The following is a 27,400-nucleotide window of genomic DNA, read 5'->3' on the forward strand; positions in this document are numbered from 1 at the left end:
GCCTTATAGGGGAACTCGTACTTAGCGAGGCCCATGGGGAGATCTATTGATGGTCCCCAGTAGCCATCATAACAATTAGACTTTTAATTCTAGAGTTTTGTTGAATTCAAATTTCACCATCTGCTGTGATGAGATTCAAACTCTGGTCCCCAGAGAATTACCCTGGGTTTCTGAATCACTAATCCAGTGACAATATCACTACGCCATCACCTCCCCAGTTTTAGTGGTGCACTGAGTTTAATACCAGCCCAGCCTCAATGGATGAAAGTTCTGCTGCTCAGTTGTAAAGGATCTTTGTGAAAATTAGTTTGGGCAGTCTTAATCCATTTTCTGTTGAGAATGGGCTACAGCAGAGTTGTCTAACATTTGGACCATCAGCCAGAGTCCGTCTGCCATCTGTGTTTAAAGTACATGAACACATGAATATAAATAAGTGAAAGTGACAGCTTCTCCAATAATAAACTGTGTGAGAGAGAGAGTGTGGCTGGCCAACTGGATGGGACTCTGGCACCCAGGTGAAATTGGGGAGTGGAGATAAACAGGGGAGAATTAGGAAAGTCAGTGGAGAGTATTTTGGGAAGAGGAAGATCAAGATCCAGAGCTGGAGAATATGGGGTAGCTGGAGAATGGTGGGTGTGCGTTGGAAGAAGGCCAGGGTCAGGGTGGATTGAAAGGTTGGAGCACGGAGTTCATTGGAATGGAGCCAATCAACAATGCAGAGGCGAGGGTCAGGGGAGATCAGAAGGGTCAGTAGTGATGTTGGGGTTTGAAGATCCAGGTCTCATAGATGAAATTCAGAGGGTTTAGGTTGGAGGAGTTCTGTCCAAACACTGGGGATAGTGAAGCCTCTATACTAAATCTAGCCTCATAATATTTAAATTGCCAACCCACCTCCTTCAAAAGTCGCACCTTCATTAAAACTGGAAATGGGCTGGCTGGAGGCAGGTTGGAATTCAGATTTTTAACAGCACAACCAACCCAAATTCACCATTTTGGGGTTAAAATTCCCCTATTAACAGTGTTATGACCAGCCCCAGGTGGGGTTCCCCAAAAGTTATTGATCTTGGTGAGACCCCACGATTTGTCACTGGGTAGGATACCCACTAATTGACACAAACCCGAGCCAGGAGAGATAACTGGCCCCTTGTCTTTATTCAACCCACCCTCTGTTGGTAGCAATATGGGTTTAATCTAACAAGATTCCCTTCTCCTTGGATACCTTTTCCATGCCCAATAGTTATGTTTAAGAAAAGAGCAAATCCAATCAGGCTTTCTTCAGTTAAGATAGAATAAGTGTTTTTTTAAAAAAAGGTAAGGAGAAATGGTAACACACATGCATTTATATTCATGTGGATTAGAAATAAATATGAATAAAAAGTTACACAGAAGTTCTTGAATTACGAGGGGTAGATGACAAGTTGCATCTGATGTGATTCTTTTCAGTAAAGTTAACTTCTGCTGAAGAATAGTTGATTCTGCGATACAGGTATCTTGTCATTCAGTCAAGAGATTTCAATTCCTTTTCCCAGTCACTGTATTGCCTTCAATGTATTTGGTAATGTTTAGCTGCTGTGTTTCTCAAAGCACGCACGCACACGCATAGACACAGACCAGGGACCCTAAGACAGGATAGTTGTTATGTCCCTTAGTTTTCCAGAGATGGAATATTTTTTACAAGCATCTTGAGTTGTCTGGACAAACAGGAAAGATGTCCCATTGTTCCATAAAGACCCCCTGCTGCCATTTCTGTCGGTTGTAATGTTCCATTCATCAGTCATCGGTGCCTTGTGTCCATTTTTAAAAATAAACAACTCGAGCCCTTTCAAAGTCCAATATTTCCATGAATATCTTGAAGTTTTTTTTCTTCATTTTCTCTATTTTATCCTACCTGCCTGCCTGGGAAATTTGACCAGCAATTGACCCACGTGGTAGAAACCCATCCCAGAGCCGTAAAGAGCCTCTGAAGGGCTAAATTTGTTCTCAGTGGGATTTCCACCCTTAAGTGGAAAGTAAGTCCCAAGCTCAAGAGCTGCCAGCTAGCAACTCTGCTACCTGTATGTTAAATTGCTCCAAATTTCACTCCTGCATCACTCCTGTGTTGCTCACCTTCACTGGCTCTACATCCAGCAACACTTCAGTTTTAAAATGTTTATCCTTGTGTTGAAATTCCTCCATAGCCTCAATATTCCCTTTCTGTGTAGCCTCCTGTAACCCTACAAACCTTAGAAATCTCTGCAGTCCTCCAATTCACACCTTTCTTGATTTTAAACACTCCACCATTGACAGCTATGCTTTCAGCTGCCATGGCCTTAAGTTTTGAAATTCCTTCCCTAAACCTCTTAACACCTGTACTTCTGTCTTGACTTTTTAAGATGCTGCTTAAACCCCTTTTAGGGATCTGTCCTGATTTTTCCTTCTGTGGCTCAGTTTGAAAAATGTTTTCATTGATATCATTCTTGTTCAAGGCTTTGCAATGTTTTACCATGTTAAAAGCATGAAGTAAATGTAAGTTGTTGTTGCTTATAAAAATGGAACTAGTCTACAGACAGATCACTATAGTTTATTGATATACGATGTACATTGTGTAAAACATTCGATGTCAGGGTCTGTACTTTGGCATCCCATTGGGTTTACACACAATAAACTACAACCTAGGTGAAACATTTGGTTCTGTTGATACATAGAGGAATAGATTCTTACTAACAGCATTGTTCTATAACAGATGGTCTGCCTCCATGCTAAATTGCCTTTTCTTTATTTTTTTCCTTCAGAAACTGATGGGAAAGCAGACAACATCTATAGAAAGCCCCCTGTCTACAGACAGCATGGTACGATTTGCTCATTTCATGTTTTAATACCACTCTGCAGGGTATTCTAATACCAGGGTATTATTCCATGGAGTGTCTACTAAACTAGCTTTTGTTTTAAGAGCTGTGCCTTTTCATTGTGATATTTCTGGTAAATTGAAAAGAGGAAAATAAACTTTTAGTGTTTTGCACTTCATATTCATCAGATGATATTTTAATTTTGTGGGCTTTTTAATTGAAAAACCAAGGTGAGGAGAGAATCATCTTAATGTAGGAGACCACCTTCGTTCAAAAGAAGGGGAGACAAACCAAGAAGCTGTGGTTAGGTGTTGCCATATTTGAGTTTTTAAATTGCTGTAATTGCATCACATTCTTTTTTCATAGAACCATAAATTCCTTTACACCTGCATATGAAAAGTATTTCAACATGTCAACCACTCAATTGTCATCTGCAGCTCACTTTCTATATCTATTGTCATTTTACACTTCATAATTTCAGTAATGTAAGATGCCAGAGAATAAGTTAGGATTTGCAAGTAATAACTGGTAGTGGTGCTAGGTGTTAAATTTACTTTTTGTAGGTATAATTAAAGTTCAGGAAAGGTGGCTAATTTTTGAAGTACATTTATGACATTTAAATAACCTGTCTTTTCAAGTGTTTGGTTGCATTTTGTGGTTTATATTTTAGTAGACTATACTCCATTCAAAAAGTTGCTGGAAGCCAAGTAATTTGGGAATGTTTTGACAAGTTGCATTTTCAGAATGCTCTATGACATATCATAAAGTAGGAAAGGAAAAATTGCAAGCTAAGATCTGGTAGACCTGTATCAGAGACTTATAATTGATGGCAGATCTGGTAGACCTGTATCAGAGACTTATAATTGATGGCAAGGGATGCATCTTTTGCTGTGAATACATTCCCTAAAATGCACCTGATCTTGTTAATCATCAACTGCAATATGACAGAGAGAAACTTACACATTTGTCTCTCTTTAACACTGCTGCTAGCCGGCAGTCTAGCTGAAAATGAGAAGGGGAGGGGGCAGTGCCTCAGGATATGCATGTTGCAATAACTTTTGAGGGATCTCGCTGCTGAGCAACATGGAAAACGCCTTTCTCAGATTGCATACCCTGGCTGACTGCATCTACCCTGAATTCCAGTTTGGTTTCAGAATTGAAGGATCTGCATTTGACATGGCAGTAGCAAGAGAAATGCAGGAAAAATGAAGATCATTAAATATTGCCTTCATCGATCTCACCGAGGCATTCAACATGTGAGCAGAGGTGGTCTAGTTAAGCTGCACCACAAGGTAGCCTGTCTGACTGTCACCCCATCAACCAACCAACCACCTTAAACATCCATTCCCTCCAACACCAACACTCAACGGCGGCAGTTGAGTACAAGATGCATTCTAGAAACTGACCAAAGCACCTTCAATGCACCTTCCAAACCATGATCTGTACCACCTAGAAAGACATGAGCAGCAGATACATGGGCACACCACCACTTGAAAGTTCCCCTCCAAACCACACACTATCCAGACTTGGAACTATATTACTGTTCCTTCAGTATTGTTGGGTCAACATCTTGGATCTCCCTTCCCAACAGAACTGTAGCTCCTCACCTACACTACATGGACTGCAGTGGTTCAAGAAGACAACTCACCATTATCTTCTCAAGGCAATTAGGGAAGAGCAGTAAATACTGGCTCAGTCAGCCACACCGCCATCCTGTGAGCAAATTTTAAAAACTTGGGGCTGATTATGGGCCTGTCCTCTGATTGTCAGGGCCCTCGGCAGTCAAAGCCTCCATCAGCTGCCTCTGACTGTGGCGTATTCACCAGATTGTGACCCCCAACGCTAACCATGATCGCATTCCAATGAGGTAGCTGTATCTGTGCTAGTGGAGGATAAAGGGAAAGATTTAATGATGCACCTCCTGAGGTTTCCGCAGCCTCCCCCTATGGACTGCAGGATCCTAGATAATGGAGCAAGCCATTGGAATGTGAGGACCACCATTCAAGAAGAGAGAGAATTATTCAGTCCCTTCCCATCTATCTCTCTGATGTATGCTTTCTTTCAGCCCAGTGGTTAACACTAGGTTCAAAGCCTACTCACTCTCCACACACTTCCTTTGCTATCCATGATTGCCTAGTCATCCTGCTCTCGTTAACTCCTCAGCCTCCTGCTCTACAAATATGAGTGTCCTAATGTTGGGCACTGCTCTGCCCATCTTTGCCCATTTCTTGGCATTATGTGTAATTTTCTGCTTCAAGAGGGTAATGGTTATCATCTTGATAGACATCTAATCCCCGTATCAGCAAGCATCTCTCAGACAGATCATGGGGCAACCCAGGAAAGCAGTGCATACTCTTGCTCCCATCCCACTTGTACAACCACGGAAGTATGAGCCGACAAATTCTGGCCAACATAGAATTCAGGCCTCATGATGCATAAGCTGCTGAGGCTTACATCGCATTCTACCTTACTGCTCCATCTCCTCACTGAGACACATTGCTGGTTGCCCTTTCAGAGCAACATTGATCTGATGACACTGTTTTACTCACCCTGACAGCATGCAGCAGGCTGTTAACCTTGTTCCTGCATTGGATCCTGGTGCACTTGTGGACCCGATGGCTGCTAACTTCTGTTGCAATCTCCATCCAGGCTTCCTTGCTGAGAAAGGACAGTGTGCTGATGTCCTCGGTTGGGAAGGATACCTTCCACCATTCCCAGACAGCTTGGAGGAGAACCTGCAGGGAGGCATCGCTAAGCCATGGGCCCATGCATCATCTGATCTGAGATATTTGCCAGAAAAGGGCTAAGGTCAAGGTGATGCTCCTTGGGTCAGTTGAAGAGAGTAATGTCGAGGTCAAGCTGATGATCCTGGGTTTCATATCAGCCATTGCCACACTGATGCTGCTGGTGTACTGAGTACATATCTGGGTGCCTATTAAAAATGTTACCCAGTGGAAAGAACATTGGGTAAGGTGCAAACGGGCTTTCAGTTTGTCAGCAAGCATTTTTTAACCCAGTGATAAATGTTAAACTGATCCTCAGTGTTTTTAATTAACAATCTGGTTAGTTCTACTTTTCATCTCCCGACCACAGGAATGTTGAGGTTAATTGAAACACCCTACCGATATTCCCACCACCTGACACAGACAAGAGATCAAACCTGGAACTTATCACTCTGGTCCCTATCACTCAGTGCCACACAATTCTTCTATTTATTCTAAAAACATAGGGGTAGCCTCCAAAATCTTCATGATCTGCGAAATATTAAACCTAGTCTTTCATTGAAAATGTTAACCCATTTTACAAAAATTACTGCAATTATTTAGTCTGTCAAAACTATATTATTTTTGAAAATCTCACGATATTGTATTATGGAATGTACCAGTTGTAGAATAGTTTTAATTAGCTTTTCTTCAACAATTTCATCATCTTTGCAACAGTATAAGTGTTACTTTTTTTAAAGCTTTTTTTCAATCTGACAGCAACACAGTCCTCCTTTTTCAGGAGAAGTTAGTAACTTAAATTACTGGAAGTGAATGGGGATAAAATTGCAACTTAATAATTAATGTTTGTCCTAAAACTTCACTTCTACCGTTGCCTTGCAATAATTGTCATGGTCAAGCAAGCCTAAAGCGTGTTCCAATTTTTCAGCAGCATGTCTTGTAAAATGGAAGTTAATTTTCAAATAGATTACCATTTGAATTCACTTTGTTATTTATTTTCTCCTGTTGAACTATTCTGTTGTTACTGTTGTGTGGTCTCAAGACATTACACATATCAGCTTGCGTTATCATCAAGACAATTATTTGGACAAATCTGTTCTGACAGCAGTTTTTAAGCTATGACAGACTGACTCAAACTCAGCTACAGAATGTTCACTTATAATGGTTTACAGGGAGGTTTGCTCGAAGTTTATATCAATACATTAGCTTGTGTGTGTACTCATAAATCACCCATGGTAGTATTTATGTCAAGAATAGTTTATTTTGTAATGTAGGTTTGAAAAGCCTCAGCAGAAAACAACCTTTCACTTGCTGTAGAGTCATAACAATGGGTGGAATTTTAACATTTTTGGACAAATGCTGGCTCAGGCAAGAAAAATGTCGGCTGCATAGCTGGCATTTCTTGGTGCAAAAAAAGTGGAAGCGTGGCACACATTGGGGGGAATTTTACCATTTTGAGTCTAAGTGCCGGATCTGGGCGTCAAATAGATCCGCGCCTGGAATCCTCTTTGCAGCGCGCCCATACGCATTTTGCCAGCTCCGCGCTGTGTGCGGGGCTTAGCACTGGCGGACTGATCGGAGCTCTGAACTGCGCATGCAAAGTTCGAAAAAAATCTGACAGCATGCCCGGGCGCGAAAAAAAAAGCAGAAAGTGGAGAGAGCGGCTCTCTGACGTTCATCCTCTGGTCGGCGGGGGGGGAGAAGAGAAGGTGTGACGTATCATCCCCTCCGGGGGCGGGGGAAGGAAAGGGGGTGTGACGTATCATCCCCGGGGGAGGGGGAGGCGGCGAGGGGATGTGACCGATCATCCCCTGTGGGCGGGGGGGGGGAGAGAGGGAGTGTGACATATCATCCCCTGGGGGAGGGGGGGGGGGGGGGGAGGAGAGGGGGTGTGACATCTCATCCTCTGGTCGGGGGGGGTTCCGCTGCCTGTCTGCGGCCGATCCCTCCTGACACCATCACTGGTACACTATCAGCCACAGCCATCTCTCCCGCTCTCTCGCACCTGCAGGGAAGAGTAATCTGTGGCTGGTAGTGTACCAGTGATGGTGCCAGGAGGGATCGGCCGCAGACAGGCAGCGGAACCCTCGGAGGCTGCAGCGGCGACTTCGGACTTTTATTTTGCAGGTCGATAACAGTGCGGATCGGACTAGAAGATGGTAAAGTGGGATTTGACGGAAGAGTTGGGCGCGCGGTTCATTAAGTCGATTTAAATGCATGTAAATGCATATAAATCGTCGGGCCGCCTGATATTGGTGCGGGCCAGACCCGCGCCCGAATCGGGTGTCGGTAAAGCTCGGAATTGGGTGCAGATCGCGGTATAGGCCCGACGCCCAACTTTACCGTGAGGTTTTGGTAAAATCAGGCCCATTGTAACCCTGCCAGGGCGGGACCAGGAAAAACTGGCAACATTGGGAAGCCCTTTATGCCCTAATCTCTGATAACAAAAAAGACAAAGCCCCCTCCCCATGGACATGGAAACCCACCCCCCACAGGCACAGGAACCGTACCCCCTGGAGCTCCCCAGAGGGTGCCCCCGGCATCCTTTAGTTTTGCCCCTGGCACTGCCCTCTGGGGGTTATACTTATCTGTGTGCCCCAGCAGGTACCCTCCGCCTGATTCCCATTTTTAGAAACCTGTTGTAAATCTCACTGAATGTGTGGAGATGACTCAGTGGGGAAACGCACCGATGGGATGTTAATATATTGAAATGATGTTATGTCACTGACGTGGGAAATCAGAAAATGAGATCTTGCTGATGACTTTCTCACTTTCCAGCTCTCGCAAAATTTTATGCCCGTGTGCGCAAAATTTCCCCCCAGTGATTCCAACCCTTCTCTTTCCTCCTTCCAGATCAACAATGTCACTCACCCGCTTTCCCCTCTGCCTCAAAATGATTTTGTGCCTTTTTCAAAATCTTCCCCATTCATCAGTAGGATCGCACTCTGCAAGGTGCACAATGCAATAGAGCTTCTTTCTTCTTATTATTCACTTTATCCAACTGTATCAGGCATCATACACTCACAAATCAGATTACAATTGATTATAAAATTTGAGGACTCAAAAGGGCAGAATTTTCCCAAGCCTTTGGAGGAGAGTTTGGGGGCAAGTGGAAATCTTGGAAAGGTACATTTGACCGTGTTCCTGATGTGATCTTATCATCTTTTGACTTCTTCCAGGGTGGTTTGCGAGTCCAGCAGGGAACCCCTCTGTATCTGGTGGGAAGCCAATTGTGGCCATTTAAAAGGCATTAAAAACATTGAATCCATCTTTGTCAACTGCACACGGATTGCACATGGGCCTGAATTTCACCATCTCTGGGATTGCCGTAAAATTGGAAGTCATGGCGGTGGTGCCATCCCCACCTGCCTGCCTTGCCCACATCAGCTGCAATTTTACCAGCGACTGGGAGTTGATCTGCCTATGGTCAACTGAGGCCATTAAGTTGGCAATTAATAGTCATCTAAGGGCCTTCCGCTGCTCTGGTTTTACCTACAGCAGGGAAGGCCATCGTCAAGAAACCTGGTGGACCGGTAGCCAGGCAAGAGGAGGGGGAGTGCTCCTTTTCAGGGCCCTGTGTCCATTGGCGATCCCCCAATATTAATTCTCCCCCTAACGCATGTTTTCCCTACCCCATCCCCCATCATCCGGACAATTCTAGCCCCTCACCCTGGAGCTACCAGCCTGACAATGGCAAAACCCTGGAATTAAGTTCAGTTCCCATGCTGCGTGCCTCCTCCAGGGACTGGCTGCTGGCTCATCAGTGGCCACTACTCCCAGTGAAGGTGCTGGGACAAGAGAACTGCCAGCCATCTCTTATTGTCTGTGGGCTGTTCTTGTACCAATGGGATGAACATATTTTGAAGTTGGCTGGACCTTCGCAGATGGTACAAGCAGGATTTCCAGACCCTAGCCCCACACATGTCTGCAGTGCGCCCTCCAACATGATCTTCCAGATGACCCATAGCTGTGGATGGATGGCTAGCAACTCCATCAGGAGAGGTGTGTGCTGCTGAGGTAGTTAGGGGACTAAGAGGGCATTTCAATACCAAGACCCCTTGAAAGCTTGACTAAAATGATGAAAATAAAGTGTCCTGTAGCCAGCAGGGACATTGTAGTGGAGGAAAATCTCTCTGAAAGATTGGTTTTCACTGCAAGTGGGGCCTTTTGCATCCATGTTCTCATATTTGGGCCATGAAAACTCTGGCACTGATGACCCCCTGGCTTGCTGCCAGGAGGCTGCCTCCATAGAGTTGCTGGACCCCCACATTCAGCAGCAATCTGCTCCAATGCCAGGAAAATCCCAGTGGAGTCTTTACCATTCCCCTTTTTGGACATTGAATTGGGCCGATTGGGATACAATTGGCTGCGTGAGCGATGTGCTTCCAGCATTGAAATCTTTCTGACTCCAGTGCAAAGTGGCAGCCCATGGTGTGCTGACCCTTGGTTTGGTCAGGCATGACTTCTGCATGTGACTGTCCGTGAGGTTAGCCACTCTTTCAATTGAGGTGGTCACCTGTACAAATACCTAAGACTTTATGGCGCTCATTGTAGATGTAGACTCTTCCCCGTTTCTGTGCAATGACTGGAAATTCTGACAGATGCCCACACACATCCCATTGCTGTTCTACACATACTCATTTTGTTTTTGAGGCTGAGGCTCGGAGTCCAACTGAGCAGAGCTCAAAGTGTCCTTCACCCTCTGTATTCTGCTGTTCATGCCTCCAGCAGCTGATTCTGCTCAGATGTGATTTGCTCCACATTTGAGAAGGGTGCCTCTGAGGAATGGGAGCAAGAGGGCAGGAGGATGATGTGAATGTTGTCTGTTGAATGGAAATGTGGAGTTGAGGTCGCAGATCAATTACGATCTTATTAAATGGCAGAACAGGCTCGAGAGTCCATTTAGCCAACTCCAGCTCCTATTTCTTATATTCTCACGGTCAGAAATTTACTTTGTTTCTAATTTTAAAGAACCCTTGAGTACTAATTTTACAAAATTTGTGTTGTTGGCGGAGAGATTTGTCTACCAGAAATATGTTAGGAATTCAGGTACAGAGGTAAGGGAACCCAGCAGAATTTTCCATACATCCAAATAAAATTAAAATCAACGGATGGAAACTCCGGCAGGCTGAAGAAAGTGTTTTTCAATTCTCCAGTTCTCACCCGAGCTACTCTAACTCAATGTAATCATTCTCACTGCAGTTGATTACATTATTCCAGTAGAGTTTTGGGCCTTTTGAAGTGAAGATTCGGAATTTTGGAAAGAATAAAATATTTAATATGTTAAGCAATACGGGAAGGTTTGATTGCAAATTGGGCATATGGAAGTGTGGCGTGATCTGTACTGGCCTGAAGGAAACAGCCTAGGACTCTTTTCATTCCTTGGTCTTGTTTGCATGGAGCTACAGAGCTATAAAAATAGAACATGCTTTGTACAGTCATCCCAGTGATCATGGAATCATGCAGTGCTGAAGAGGCCCATTGAGTCTGCATCGACATGCAAGAAAATACCTGACCTCCCGCCTAATCCCATTTACCAATCCATAGCCTTGAATGTTATAAAGTGCTCATCCAGGTAAAAGATTTTTTCCTTGCATCCCCCCTAAACCTCCGCACCTTGAACTTGTATACCCTTGTGACTGACTCTTCAACTAAGGGGAACAGCTGCTCCTTATCCACTCTGTCCATGCCCCTTATAGTCTTGTACAACTCGATCAGGTAGCCCCTCAGTATTCTCTGTTTCTATGCAAACAACCCAAGCCTATCCAACATCTCTTCATAACTTAAATGTTCCATCTCAGGCAGCTTCCTGGTGAATCTCTTCTGCACCCTCTCCAGTGAAATCACATCCTTCCGATAATGTGGTGATCAGAACTGCACACAGTACTCTAGCTGTGGCCTCACCAAAGTTCTATACAACTCCAACATGACTTTCCTGCTCTTGTAATCTATGCCTCGATTGATAAAATCAAGTGTCCCATATGCCTTTTTCACTACCCTACTAACATGCCCTTCCACCTTCAGAGATCTATGGACAAACACTCCTTTGTTCCACAGAACTTCCTAGTATCATGCCATTCATTGAATACTTCCTTGTCAAATTACTCCTTCCAAAGTGTATCACCTCACAATTTTCAGGGTTAAATTCCATCTGCCACTTATCTGCCCATTTGACCATCCCGACTCTATCTTGTAGCCCAAGACACTCAGCTTCACTGTTAACCACCCAGCCATTCTTTGTGTCATCCACAAACTTTCTAATCCTAGCCCCCACATAGTCATTTATGTTGTGTATATAAATGGCGAATAATAAGGCACCCAACACAGATCCCTGTGGTACGCCACTGGACACTGGCTTCCAGTCACTAAAACAGCCTTCTGTCATCACCCTCTGTCTCCTACAACTGAGCCAATTTTGAATCCACCTTATCAAATTATCCTGTACCCCATGTGCATTTGCCTTCTTTATAGTTCTTCCATGTGGGACCTTGTCAAAGGCTTTGCTGTAATCCATATAAACTACATCAACTGCACTACCCTCATCTACACGCCTGGTCACCACCTCAAAAAAATTAGAGTGGCCAATTTTGAACAGTAAATACTGCAACATCTTAAGGGGGAGAAATGGAAGGTTCAGAAGTCGAAGGAAGCATGTGCCAAGCCGCAAGAAAATCTTTGCAACACCTATGACACAAGGGGTAGCAAATGGAGAAACCTTTAAGCATAAAAAAACATAGAGAATTGGTTTAATGGCATATTAGACCTGCATCCAATATTCTCCAATTGCAGCTGCGATGTCTTCGAATGGCCACTCAAAACGGCCACCTCCTGATTTCAGCCGCATGTTTGGTGGGAGAGAGCAGGAACTGGAGGAATTTGGGGAGTAGAGGAAAAAGCACGAGTATCACCTGCCTAGATTGGTTGTTTATACGGTTTCTGCAAAATCTCCACTATGTTACAGCAGCGAGAGGGGGTCGCGAGGGGGAGAGGGGGCGCGAGGGGGAGAGGGGGGCGCGAGGGGGAGAGGCGGGCGCGAGGGGGAGAATCTTTGTGCATCTTTCAAATCTCTTTCACATTGGTTCTTTTGTCCATCACGCTATCCAATGTAAGAATAGTCATTACGTTGTACCTCCAGGGCTAGTGAAGAATTTCCACTAGGGTTCTCCCAGGCCAGAATTTTACATTGAATGTGCAGACGTGTGCCTGATCCGGAATCTCATGTGAAGACATTGGGCACTTGTTCGCGTGCAGTATTTTGGTCAGTGAGCATGCTCAGAAGTCCGAAAGATGCCCACTGACAATTAAGCAGGCAGTTAGGCCATTTAAAAGGAGCCAATTAATGGTGATTTTATGTTTGGCAGATGAACTAATCGGCCACGCAATCCTCATGTTTTCACTACAATCTCCAACTGTGCAGGATAATATGTCCGGACTTAAATAAAATAGAAGAAGACATTTGCGAGTTGAGGTGCCATGTGATCTACTGTCAGCTGCTTGAATTTGCAGTATTGACGCAGTTTATAGCATCTTATTGAGCTTATTTTATTTTTGCAGTTCTGCCGCTCCCTGAGGCAGCTCCACAGCAGCTGCCAGCCTTTAGTGAGAGCCCACCTGCACCCTCACATCTCTTGACGCCTCCCCTCTTTCCACGCGCACACCCCGAACAGTGCTGAGCCTTTCTCAGTGTGTGCTTCATGCTCGCTGCCGGTTAATTGGAAATCGCAGTCAAGGGCTGATCATAGCCGGAAGCACAGATTGTGTCCGCTTCCAGATCGCGCATAACTGAGTGCAAGATTCAGGCCTCAATTTCTAATCAGAACTTCATCAGAAATTCCAGGGAAATGGCAGACTTGGACATTCCACTACTGGATTGAGATTTTTATTGACCTTCCACCATCAGAAGATTAGCAGAACCCCCAAGAAATTCTAACCACCAACATCTTGTTCAGCTATAAAAATTTGCATGGATGAGTTGCATTATTACTTCTCCTCAATGACCAGTTGCTGGCACTGGAATTCTCTTACAAACCACATCCAGACTGAAGACTAAATTGAATCCATCTCAAGGCTCTTCACATTTTGGTGTTTACATGATAAAAATTGATGAATATGTTCTGATGAATATACAAAAATATGAATAAGGAAAATAGATGGAAAGCAGGAAATCTGAAAAAGAAATAAAGTAGGGTAGAAATTCACCTTGCTGCGGATGAGCTATGAATATTTCAATCGCTATCATGAGCAAAGTGAGGGCCACCAGCTGAGCACATCATTTAATGTTTAAAGTTTATTTATTAGTGTCACAAGCAGGCTTACATTAACACTGCAATGAAGTTACTGTGAAAATCCCCTAGTTGCCACACTCTGGCACCTGTTCAGTACACTGAGGCAGAATTTAGCATGGCCAATGCACCTAACCAGCACGTCTTTTGGACGGTGGGAGGAAACTGGAGCACCCGGAGAAAACCCAAGCAGACACGGGGAGAACATGCAGACTCCGCACAGCCAGTGACCCAAGCAGGGAATTGAACCCGGGTCCCTAGCGCTGTGAGGCAACAGTGCTAACTACTATAACACCGTGCCGCACTTATATCCAAGCGTGTATCAGACCAGTCAGAATTCCAGCTGATGTTACATGTTACATGTAATCAGGAGGAGATTCTGGCGAGTCAAGTTTTTAATGAGCTGGTAATGCATGTAAATGGGCCTGCTGCCATGGATCAGCAGGAAACCCTACCCGCCATCTACCAATCATGGAAGTGGTGAGCGGAAAATTACAAACTTTTCTCTACGCTGGGTTTCCGAGTTTTGGCCTCACTCCAACTTTTCCCACTCCATCCACCACGAAACTCACCATGGAATTGATGGGAAAATTCTGCCCGGTGTATCTGTTCTCCAGCCACATGGATTAGTGTAAGAAAGGTACACAAGTATAGATATTCAAAGATACTGAAGCTCCAGAATTTTGAGTCTAAAAGCTCTAATTATTATTCAAACTTCTGGGAATGGGTAGTAATTTTAAATTTACTACTGGAGTATAAAACTGGTGTTGTGAGTTGGTCAGTTGATTACAGAAACTACCTAACTTTTTATTAGTTTCAGTGGAAAGGAAAATAGGGCACTTTTTATCATGGGTACATCGCTGTTACTCTAGTTTTTTTTTAACCCCGTGGTAAGTTGTAAGAGTTAAGCCCAAGTATAGTGTGTAGTTTTGAGTTTGTGTTAGTGAATTTGCAACTTTTATTACGATGATGCCAATTAATTGAAATAAAGTTTGGGAGTGCTGTAAAACAAGCTATTTCACATTATCACAAAATATCAATAGTACCTACAGGGGGCGATCTTACCAAAAAAATTCTAAGTGTCGAATGAGGGTTGAAATGGGAGAGTAATGCACCCATTTTTTCAGTGAGCTCTCAGGTGGACTCTTATGCCACTTAAAGCAAAAAAAGAGGCAAACTGTAATTCATGGCAGTAGCAGGAGTGGACAGAGCCTATTCTCGCCAGTCAGCCGGATGCTCACACTAGAGGGCGCTATTGCGCATGTGCAGTTCTCTCTGTTCTGCAACAAAACATCTGTCAGTCCCCCCATCCCCTTGGATAATGCCTGCCTCTGACCACAGGCCTCTCTGACCGATTGCACCCCCCCCCCCCTTCATTCCTAGCTCAAGAATTCTGGGTGGGCTTCTCCCAAAATAATTCTAAGTGCTGAATTTGTGTAAAAACTGGAATAGATCCCGCTGTTTTTTTTCAGCAGGATTTTCAAAATGAATCTCCCCACACTCTGTGCACTGCAGAGTGCACTAGCGCGAATCTCATTAAAAAGCTGTGGGCGAGGCTTTTTCCCGCTGAATGGGCAACTGCGCATACACCGATCTGTCAGAGCTGAGATCGGCGCATGCTCAGTAACCCCACACTGCCGGCCTCCTGATCGCTGGCCAGTCCCATGACCTTCCAACGCAGCCCCTCTGACCCCCAGCCCCTGATCACTGGTCCGCCTCAATCTTCTCCCCCCAGAAGTCTCGATCTCCCCATTTCTAAACCCCCTCCCCCCCCCCCCCAATGTCCAGGACCAATCTCTGGCCTTCCTTCCTCTGTCACCAAACAGAGTGGCAGCAGGACCACCACCCCCCTCTGGCCCCACCCCCTTGGCAATGCCCAGTGGGCAGTGCCAAGGTGCAAGGTGTCCCCTGAGCATTGGCACTTTGCCCCTCGGGTAATGCCCAGGGGGCACCCCCCATTTACCTCCGACCTCCTGAGGCCTCCATGACCCCCCCCCCCCCCCCCCTTCACTCCAGCAGGGTCGGGCCACCTGTAAACATCCCAGGCGGAGTGAGAGCCGCTAGCAGGCCCGGATACTAATTACATGTAAATGCCCATTGGCATCATTTATTCAGCTCCGTGTGGATTTCTGGCGCGGAGCTGACAGCACTGGAAAACCGGTGGCCGGAGAAGCGAGGAGGCTGTGACGCCCAGTGGGAGGCCCATTACCTGGCCTCTGCTTGAGTCTGCTGGCCCACTGCGCTGCCAGAGCAACACGCGGGCTGGGAGAATCGCCCCCTGTAATTTTTAAATTATCATTCAAATCAAAAATAGTTACATGTGATGCGCTATCAATCGAGTCAAGACTAGTTGTGAGCAAGACAAATAGACTTTTATTAGCAAGAACTTGGAGCCATCCCTGTCGGAGATCTGGTCTGTACTGAAGGCTAGGGGGAGGAGCCACCGCCTTTATACCCGGACCAGGGGGAGGAGTCTTGGGCAGAACCAACAGGGATGTGCCACAGATACAGGTAATAGAACATAGAACATAGAAAGTCACAGCACAAACAGGCCCTTCGGCCCACAAGTTGCGCCGATCACATCCCCACCTCTAGGCCTATCTATAGCCCTCAATCCCATTAAATCCCATGTACTCATCCAGAAGTCTCTTAAAAGACCCCAACGAGTTTGCCTCCACCACCACCGACGTCAGCCGATTCCACTCACCCACCACCCTCTGAGTGAAAAACTTACCCCTGACATCCCCCCTGTACCTACCCCCCAGCACCTTAAACCTGTGTCCTCTCGTAGCAACCATTTCAGCCCTTGGAAATAGCCTCTGAGAGTCCACCCTATCCAGACCCCTCAACATCTTGTAAACCTCTATCAGGTCACCTCTCATCCTTCGTCTCTCCAGGGAGAAGAGACCAAGCTCCCTCAACCTATCCTCATAAGGCATGCCCCCCAATCCAGGCAACATCCTTGTAAATCTCCTCTGCACCCTTTCAATGGCTTCAACATCTTTCCTGTAATGAGGTGACCAGAACTGCGCGCAGTACTCCAAGTGGGGTCTAACCAGGGTCCTATAAAGCTGCAGCATTATCTCCCGACTCCTAAACTCAATCCCTCGATTAATGAAGGCTAGTACGCCATACGCCTTCTTGACCGCATCCTCCACCTGCGAGGCCGATTTAAGAGTCCTATGGACCCGGACCCCAAGGTCCTTCTGATCCTCTACACTGCTAAGAATGGTACCCTTCATTTTATACTGCTGCTCCATCCCATTGGATCTGCCAAAATGGATCACTACACACTTATCCGGGTTGAAGTCCATCTGCCACTTCTCCGCCCAGTCTTGCATTCTATCTATGTCTCGCTGCAACTTCTGACATCCCTCCAAACTATCCACAACACCACCTACCTTGGTGTCGTCAGCAAACTTACCAACCCATCCCTCCACTTCCTCATCCAGGTCATTTATGAAAATGACAAACAGCAAGGGTCCCAGAACAGATCCCTGGGGCACTCCACTGGTCACTGACCTCCATGCAGAGAAAGACCCCTCCACAGCCACTCTCTTCCTTCTGCAGGCAAGCCAGTTCCGGATCCACAAGGCAACAGCCCCTTGGATCCCATGCCCTCTCACTTTCTCAAGAAGTCTTGCATGGGGGACCTTATCGAACGCTTTGCTGAAGTCCATATAGACCACATCCACCGCTCTTCCTTCGTCAATGTGCTTGGTCACATTTTCAAAGAACTCAACCAGGCTCGTAAGGCACGACCTGCCCCTGACAAAGCCGTGCTGACTACTTTTGATCATACTAAACTTCTCTAGATGATCATAAATCCTGTCTCTCAGGATCCTCTCCATCAACTTACCAACCACTGAGGTTAGACTCACCGGTCGGTAATTTCCCGGGCTGTCCCTGTTCCCTTTCTTGAATATAGGGACCACATCCGCAATCCTCCAATCCTCCGGAACCTCTCCCGTCTCCATCGACGATGCAAAGATCATCGCCAAAGGCTCCGCAATCTCCTCCCTCGCCTCCCACAGTAACCTGGGGTACATCCCATCCGGTCCCGGCGACTTACCAACCTTGATGCCATTCAATAGTTCCAACACATCCTCTTTCTTTATGTCCACATGCTCGATCCTTTCTGTCCTCCGCAATCCAGCAGTACAACCACCCAGATCCCTTTCCACCGTGAATACCGAGGTAAAGTATTCATTAAGCACCTCCGCCATTTCTAACGGTTCCGCACAAACTTTTCCCCTTCACCTTTTAAGGGTCCTATGCCTTCACATCTCATCCTTTTACTCTTGACATATTTGTAGAAAGCCTTGGGATTCTCCTTAATCTTACCCGCCAAGGTCTTCTCATGACCCCTTCTCGCTCTCCTAATTTCCTTCTTAAGCTCCTTCCTACATCGCGTATACTCCTCTAAATCCTTAACACCTCCTAGCTCTCTGAACCTCTGTACGCCTCTCTTTTCTTATTTACCAGGTTCATCACAACCTTCGTGCACCACGGTTCCCGTACCCTACCAACACCCCCCTGTCTCATCGGAACGTTGTCATGCAGAGCTCCAGACAAACATTCCTTGAAAATCCTCCACTTTCCTTCGGTACTTTTCCCCAAGAATGCCTCCTTCCAATTTACCCGTCTAATTTCCTCCCTGATGACACTGTATTTCCCTTTACTCCAGAGAAACACTTTCCTAGCCTGCCTGACCCTATCTCTTTCCAATGCTATCGTGAAGGAGATAGAATTATGATCGCTATCCCCAAGATGTTCACCCACCGAGAGATCCTCCACCTGTCCAGGTTCATTAGCCAGCACCAGATCAAGAACAGCCTCTCCTCTAGTAGGCTTATCCACATACTGTGTCAGGAAACTCTCCTGGACACACCTAACAAACTCCTCTCCATCCAAACCCCTAGCCCTAGGGATATTCCAATCTATGTTTGGGAAATTAAAATCTCCCATCACGACAACTCTGTTATTCCTACATCTCTCCAGGATCTGTTTCCCCATCTGCTCCTCAACATCTCTGTTACTATTGGGCGGCCTATAGAAAACACCCAGCAAAGTTACCGACCCCTTCCTATTCCTAACCTCCACCCACAGAGATTCCGTAGTCAGTCCCTCCACGGCGTCCACCTTCTCTACAGCCGTGACACTATCCCTGATCAACAGTGCCACTCCCCCCCCTCTCTTGCCTCCCTCCCTGTCCTTCCTGAAACATCTAAAACCTGGCACCTGAAGCACCCAGTCCTGTCCCTGAGACATCCAAGTCTCCGTAATGGCCACCACATCACAATTCGAAGCAGCAATCCACGCTCCAAGCTCATCCACTTTATTCACTACACTCCTGGCATTAAAATAGACACATCTCAGACCTTCAGCCTGAGCACTTCCCTTCTCCCTCACTCGTCTAACCTCCCTCTTACCCTGTCTACATTCCTTATCTATTTGCGAGCTAACCTCCTCGCTCTCAGTCCCCTCATTTCGATTCCCTCCCCCCAACCTTTCTAGTTTAAAGTCTCTCCAGTAGCCTTAGCCAACCTTCCCGCCAGGATATTGGTCCCCCTGGGATTCAAGTGCCACCCGTCTTTTTTAAACAGGTCACACCTGCCCCTAAAGAGGTCCCAATGATCCAAGTACCCAAATCCTTGTCCCTTGCTCCAGTCCCTCAGCCACGCATTAATTCTCCACCGATTCCTGTTCTCACTCTCCCGCGGCACAGGCAGCAATCCCGAGATTACTACCTTTGCATTCCTCTTTCTCAGCTGTCTCCCCAACTCCCTATATTCTCTTTTCATGACCCCTTCCCTCTTCCTACCGATGTCAGCAGTACCTATATGCATCACGACCTTGGGCTCCTCTCCCTCCCCCTTCAGGATTTCTGGGACTCGACCAGAGACATCCCGGACCCCTGCACCAGGGAGGCAAACCACCATCCGAGAGTCCCGTCTGTGTCCGCAAAAACGCCTATCTGACCCTCTCACCGTAGAGTCCCCAATTAGCACTACCCTCCTTTCCTTACCCCTTTGCACTACTGGGCCAGGCTCAGCTCCAGAGACACTGCCACCGCTGCTTCCCCCAGGTGGGCTGTCCACCCCAGTAGTACTCAGACAGGAGTACTTATTATTAAGGGGCACATCCACCGGGGTGCTCACCATCACCCGAGCTTTCTCCTTCCTCACTGTTACCCAGTTACCCTCCTCCCGTGGTCCCGGTGTGACCACCTGCCGATAGCTCCTGTCAATGACCTCCTCACTATCCCTAACCCGGCGAAGGTCCTCGAGCTGCAATTCCAGTTCCCTAACATGGTCCCTTAGGAACCGCAGCTCAACACACCCAGCACAGATATGGTCGTCCGGGAGGCTAGGAGCCTCCAGGACCTCCCACATCCTACATTGGGAACAACATACTGGCCTGACAGTCATAATTGCCCTTTTAAACACAGGGAAAAAAGTGAATGAAGATTATTCCTCTCTGTTCCAAATTATTTCTACCAAGGTACCCGGAGAAAAGTAACTTATAAATAAAATTTTTTAAAAATAAGAAACTCACCCCTGCTCGCCCTTTCTGCCTAAGCCCGATGAGCCAAAGCCCCTCAGTTCTCACTCAGCTCCGTCTCACTCCGCTGCCCGCTCCCAACGCTGCCCGCTAGACAGTGGGACCTGCCTTTTAAACCTCCTGTGCACTAAAAAAAAAACTCAAGAGACCCTTCCCAGTAAACCCCGCGGCCACTGCCGGTTGCGCGCCAAAATTTAAAACTAAATTAAATAAATAAATAACACCCGCGGAAAAGTACTTAAAACTAATTCTTACCCCAAAAATCCTGTCACCAGTCACAGCTCTGCCTTTCTCCACAGCAACAAGAGGACTAACCTCCCAACTAACTGACTTATATAGAACTTTTGACCCTTCCCAGTAAACCCCGCGGCCACTGCCGGTTGCGCGCCAAAATTTAAAACTAAATTAAATAAATAAATAACACCCGCGGAAAAGTACTTAAAACTAATTCTTACCCCAAAAATAAATAATAATAAATACTAACTAACAGTGGTTTACCACAACATGCATTCAGCAAAAAGCACGAGGTAATATTGAACGGCAAGTAAGTTGACATAAAATTAAGTAATCAAACATTTTTTGCAAAGTTACTGTTCACAAGTATGTAGGAACATTCAAACAAATTACATTGTTCAATAATTATTGTGCAACCTCTTCGATCAGCCATGTTTTGTGTGGCACAGTGGTTAGCACTGCTGCCTCACAGCGCCAGGGACGCGGGTTCGATTTCCAGCTTGGGTCACTGTCTGCGTGCAGTTTACACATTCTCCCCGTGCCTGCGTGGGTTTCCTCCGGGTGCTCCGGTTTCCTCCCACAGTCCAAAAGATGTGCTGGTTAAGTGAATTGGCCATGCCAAATTCACCCTCCGTGTACCCGAACAGGCGCCAGAGTGTGGCGACTAGGGGATTTTCACAGTAACTTCATTATAGTGTTAATTTAAGACTACTTGTGACTAATAAACTTTAACTTTTAACTTTAACTTTTTAGAAACACTAAGTGCACCTGAAAATTGTTAAGTGCAAACATTTTAGAAATACACAAAGAAATTGTTAAACTTAAATATAAACCCATCTATTATGGTCTTCCACTTCCCCATAAAAACTTTCCTGCACACAGGCCAGCTCTGTCATTATGTCTTGCATGATGTGGAGATGCTGGCGTTGGACTGGGGTAAACACAGTAAGAAGTTTAACAACACCAGGTTAAAGTCCAACAGGTTTATTTGGTAGCAAAAGCCACTTTTGCTACCAAATAAACCTGTTGGACTTTAACCTGGTGTTGTTAAACTTCTTATTATGTCTTGCAATCAGATTGGCATTCACTTCCCAGTACGTGCGATCAATTTCCTGCTGGTATTTCTCAAGCATTTAGCAAACTCATTTGAGCCTGTGACAGTTTTGAATTGTTTCACATGATGTGGGCATTGTTGGCTAGGCCAACGTTTATTGCCCATCTCTAATTGCCTTTATGTAGGTGGCGGTGAACTGCCTTCTTAAACCACTGCAGTCAATGTGATGAAGGTTACACCACCCACACTGCTGTTAGGAAGGTGCTTTTACACTCACTCCACCACTACCGCAATAAATAAAGTTTCAGTATTTTTGTGGTTGTAATTCATGTATTTAATGTAGCTATTTCCTGATAAAAAGTAAGAAAGAACGTTACTCAGGCTACATTTTAACAAAATGGGACCAGCAGGTAGTGTTTAGCCTATTGGCAACCCATGGCTGCTCTACTGGCTGTTCCTAGCAATCATTTTTTAGTTTAATAACATGAGCAAGATTCCTACAAAACCATTTATTTTAGTATCTGCTTATTTCGACAAAAGAATGAAGCCATTGTCCTTCTCTTTACATTAGCACATTTATAAATTTATGTCAATGTCAAGATAAACACTGGCATGCTTAACTCAATAAACTTTCCAAATCCTTAAGAGTCTTTTAAGTCCTTAACAGTATTAACGCACTTTAATCAGTAATAATGCCAAGCTCTTTTCTGCAGAGGGTCAATCTGCCATAACTGAGGTAAAGAGAAGCATAAAGAATATTATTTGTCACTTTGTCATTTGAGATGCAGGGTTGGATTTTAATCTTCGAGGTACATAGCGGGCATCAGGAAATTTCCCGGCTCAGCGTACCTGCCTCAGGAGAAAGTGCCTGCAAGACAGGATTTTCATTGTGGAAGTGCAGGTGTGGGCTGCATTTGGGACAGGTAACCCTGAGAAGGGTTCAGAGGCAGCTACAGGGGCTGCTGGAGTAGGTTGTGGGAAAGACCCACCTTGGTGCTATGGGATTTCATCCCAGTTATAATAAAAACCATAATGCCTTCAAGCATTCAAATCTCACCCCCAGCATTCACAACTCACCCCCAGCACACACACTCCCATGCCCCATCTCTCCCACCTCATGACCTTCCATCCATCACATTTGGCTCCTCATAACCTCCATGTAAAGTTATACCCCCTTCCACCCCCATGGCCCTCATACCCCCTGCCAAGCTATCCCCCTCCACCCACGTAACCATGACCCTTCATCACCCTGTGCCAAGCTATGACACTTCCATGCCCATTTACCCACTGCAGAGAATCAATGTACACTTTAGTGACAATAGAATGTGTTAAAAATGCAGTCTAATGGATGTCTGGGCTCTTAACAAATAATCATAATGAGGTCTGGCTTAGAGCGTGGGCATCCATTAGACTGTTGAAACATCTGATCCCCAGGGAAAACATTGCTTGATTGACAGCACTGGCTCTCTGATGTTTTCTGTCAATCACACAATGTTTAGTTACACAAAATAAAGAGATTTCAAGCACTTGCAATGTCAGCTTTGACACTTTAAAAGGTCTGGACAATTGATACTGTTATCTGCTTTTAGTGAAAGGAGTTACTTTTAAGAAAGTGGAACATTATGAATGAATGAATGCAAGTTTTTTAACCAAAAGTTTGGTCTCCATTCCAACCCACACCTGGACCCCTGGCTTCTCTGAAAAACACAGTAAGGTAACAAACATTTCAGCATTCCACCTACCACAAATTCCTAGAGAAACACCAGTTAATTGCTGCAGCTATTTGGGACTTAAACATAGAAAGTTGGAAATGTGCAGAAAAGATCATGCATGTGGAAAGTGAAAAGTAATAGAAAAAATATGAGAAAAGTTGAAGCACTACCAGTCATTCCCCTATCACTGGTGAGAATTGCACTTCTAACTAGTGGTATTGTCACTGGACCAGTAATCCAGAGTCCCAGGACAATGCCTGGGACTCTGGATGTAGATGATGGGATCTAAATTAAAGAAAAATCTGGAATTAAAAGTCTAATGATGACCATGAAACTGTTGTTGATTGTCATAAAAACCCATGTGTTTCACTAGGAAATCTGTTGTCCTTACCTGGTCTGGCCTACTCCATATCCACAGCAATGTGGTTTTCTCTGAAATGGTCTAGCAATCCACTTGATTGTATCAAACCACTATAAAGTCAATAAAAAGGAATAAAACCAAACAGACCACCTGGCATCAACCTAGGCACTAGAAATGACAATGGCAAACTCAGCTCTATTGATCCTGTAAAGTCCTCCCTACTAACATATGGGGGATTGTGCACAAATTGGGAGAGCTGTCTCACAGACTAGTCAAGCAACACCTGGACCCCTGGCTTCTCTGAAAAACACAGTAAGGTAACAAACATTTCAGCATTCTTCCCACCACAAATTCACAAGCAACTTTGACATAGTCATACTCATGGACTCATATCTTACAGATAATGTCCAAGACACCACCACCATTATTCCTAGGTATGTCCTATCTTGCTGGCAGGACAGACCCAGCAAGGGTAGCAACACAGTGGTATACAGTCGGGAGGGAGTTGCCCTGAGAATCCTCAACATTGACTCTGGACCTCATGAGGTCTCATGGCATCAAGCCAAACATGGACAAGAAAACCTCTTGCTGATTACCTCATACTGTACCCCCCTCCCCTCTCAGCTGATTAATCAGTATTCCTCCAAGTTGAAGCACTACCAGTCACCACACCCCCCCCCCCCCCCCAATTGCACTTCTGTCCAAAAAAGTGACAGAATGTCATAAGATTACATTTTCAAAAAACTGGTCTGAAAGTCTCCCATTTTCTCGCTCATTCGGCACTTTTTTCATAAGACTGAGCCCATTAACTCTGCTTCTCTCTCCACAGATGCTGCCAGACCTGCTGAGGTTTTTCAGCATTTTCTGTTTTTAAGTCAACTATATTGTTCATTTCATACTTTAATGTCGCTATCCATTGAATGTAATATACAATGCAATGTAAGACGGGGAAGTCAATACAAGATCAGCGATTTTTTATTATCATTTACTGAAGCCTAATTTTGTTTATCTAGGTTCTAATAGTCGAGAAAAAAATAAACAAATATGTTCTTAATTTATTCCAAAATGGTAAAAAAATAATTGAATTTTTAAGGTTGTCAGTTTGAAATTGATAGTGGGTAAAATCAAGGGATTTTGCATCAATTTATAGAATTAGATTTTCCAGAGATGTTAGAACCTTGTTAAATGATTCAATAATTCACAACATGGATATGTGCCACTGTGCAATATCCACCTAATTGATTTTCACAAGAGCTATTCACAGTGTCCTGGGGGCACAAACTGTTAGTCAAGTACTTGGGGTACAAACCTTTGAAGCTCCCTTTGCCAATAGAATTGCCAACCATTTGCCCTTGATGTGATCCAATCACAAATTCTGTCGACAAGGTTAATTAAATAATAATGTTAAACACCTTTTCCAGTAATGACATTAATGGGCAGCACTCAGGCAATGAAACTAGCGGTGTTTTAGATTTATATTATGCTAATCCATCACAGGACAAATGCCAGTTGGGGGAGATGGTGGTATTGTGATAATGTCACTGGACCTGTAATCCAGAGGCCCAGGCCAATGTTCTGGGGACATGGATTCAATTTAATTCATTAATAAAAATCTGGAATTGAAAGCTAGTATCGGTAATGGTGACTGCAAATGTCGTTGATTGTTATAAAAACCCATCTGATTCACTGATGCACTTTAGGGAAGGAAATCTGTCATTCTTACCTAGTGTGGCTTACATGTGACTCCAGATCCATAGCAAAGTTTGACTCTTAAGCACCCCTCACCCACCACCACCACCAGAATGGCCTTGTACATTTGCTCAATTCAAGGGCAATTAAGGATGGGAAACAAATGTTGGCCTTGCCAGCAATGCCCACATCCTATGAAATATATATTTTTAAATGCATCAAAGAAATCCAGGAATTTGTTTTCTTCATTCTTTCATGGGATGTGGTGTTGCGGCATGGCTACCATTTATTGCCTATCTCTAATTGCCCTTGAATTGAGTGGCTTGCTTGATCATTTCAGAAAGCATTTGAGAGTCAAGCACATTGCTGTAGGTCTGGAGTCACATGTAGGCCAGACTGGGTAAGGATGCAGATTTCCTTCCTTAAAGAACATTAGTGAACCAAATGGGTATTTACCACAATCGACAACAGTTTCATTATCATCATTAGACCCTTAATTCCAGGGGTTTTTTTTATATTGAATTCAAATGTTACCATCTGCTGTGGTGGGATCGAACCCGGTGCCAGGTAACCTGGGCCTCCAGAGCATTACCCTGAGTCTCTGGTTTCGTAGTCAGTGACAATACCACTACACCAACACTTCCTCAAATTTGGGGGCTTGTATTTCATGTCATCAGTTTAGAAAAGGGAATTTGAAAGTCTTACACAATTTTCCAGGCTAACACTGACTTCATTATATTATAGTAGGTGATTGGCGAAGCAGAGGATTTTGGAGTGAAGACGATGAAGAAGGAGGACATATTTATTTTGATCAAGATGGCAAAAAGGTAAGACATTAAACAGGTAGGCATTAAAGGTCCTGTGACACTATTTGATGGAAAGCAGGATAATTCTCCCTGGAGTCCAAGCTTTATTGTTGCATCGACATAATTGAAAAAAATAATATGAGCATGTCTTCATTGTATGTTGGAACTTGGCTGCCACATTTCCTACATTACAACAGTAACTACACTTCAAAAATACTTTATTGGCGAGATGGCCTGAAGCCATGAAAGGCCCTGTAAATACACCACATTAATTGTTTCCTTTTTATAGACATTCTGATCTGAGGAAATTATATCATGTTTTAGCAAAAACATTGAATATTTTCATCTAAAATTGCTCTCTCTGTTATTTATGTGGCTAACCCATTTACATAGGAAGTAACATTATTGCTAATATAGTGAGGTAAGCAATTTCAAACCTACAATTTAGGCATTCATATGCAAGCATGCAATGGCATAACTTCAGAATCTCACTCATCTATAGATATTTAGCTAGATTCTTGTTGAGAATTCATTGATATGTAGAATAATGGTAATTTCTGCACTTTGAAAGTATATTTTTCTGAAATTAATACAAAATTACAGATATGGTTTTCACTCCTTTTATCTGAAATACAAGTAGCCAACGCTGTTCATTTTCATCTATTTGCTTAGGTCTCTTTTTTGTGAAGTTTTGCATTACTGAAATCATCCAGATTTTGTAGATCATTGCTCCTCTAAAATTGACAGCAATTCCTGGAGTCCATTCATGTACAGTTAAACACAGAAATCCAGACATTGCTATCAGTGATTCTATACTTCTCTATAGCATGCATTATTGAAGTCTCTGCAGACTGCATTAAATTAGAAATCACCAAACTGATGAGAAATTCCCTTTTTACCTAAAAACCCAAAAATGTAACATCTTGTTATTGAGATGTAACTGGGTATGTAATGACAAGACCTACTAAGTCAGAAAGGGAATAGGTGACTACCAGAAGGACAAGAAGCACCAGGCAAGCAGAGCAGGGATCCCATGTGTGCATCTCACTCTCCAACCAGCATTCAGTTCTGAAACTGCTGGTTCCTCTAGGGAGTGCAGCCAGAGCCAAGTCTATGACATCATAGGTGGCTCAGCTGCTCAGCATAGTGT

At 44.6% G+C, this 27,400-nt stretch overlaps 1 protein-coding gene across 1 annotated transcript in view; it reads left to right on the top strand.

Moving 5' to 3' along the window:
- The window catches only part of ablim2 (actin binding LIM protein family, member 2), a 357,715-nt gene that overhangs the window by 253,871 nt on the left and 76,444 nt on the right, over positions 1-27,400 (top strand). Inside the window, exons 15-16 of the mRNA XM_078213235.1 lie at positions 2,772-2,828; positions 26,189-26,271. Of these exons, the coding sequence (XP_078069361.1) occupies positions 2,772-2,828; positions 26,189-26,271 (140 nt within the window). The remainder of the gene's footprint in view (positions 1-2,771; positions 2,829-26,188; positions 26,272-27,400) is intronic.

Source organism: Mustelus asterias, chromosome 1, assembly GCF_964213995.1.
Source record: "Mustelus asterias chromosome 1, sMusAst1.hap1.1, whole genome shotgun sequence".
NCBI lineage: Eukaryota > Metazoa > Chordata > Chondrichthyes > Carcharhiniformes > Triakidae > Mustelus > Mustelus asterias.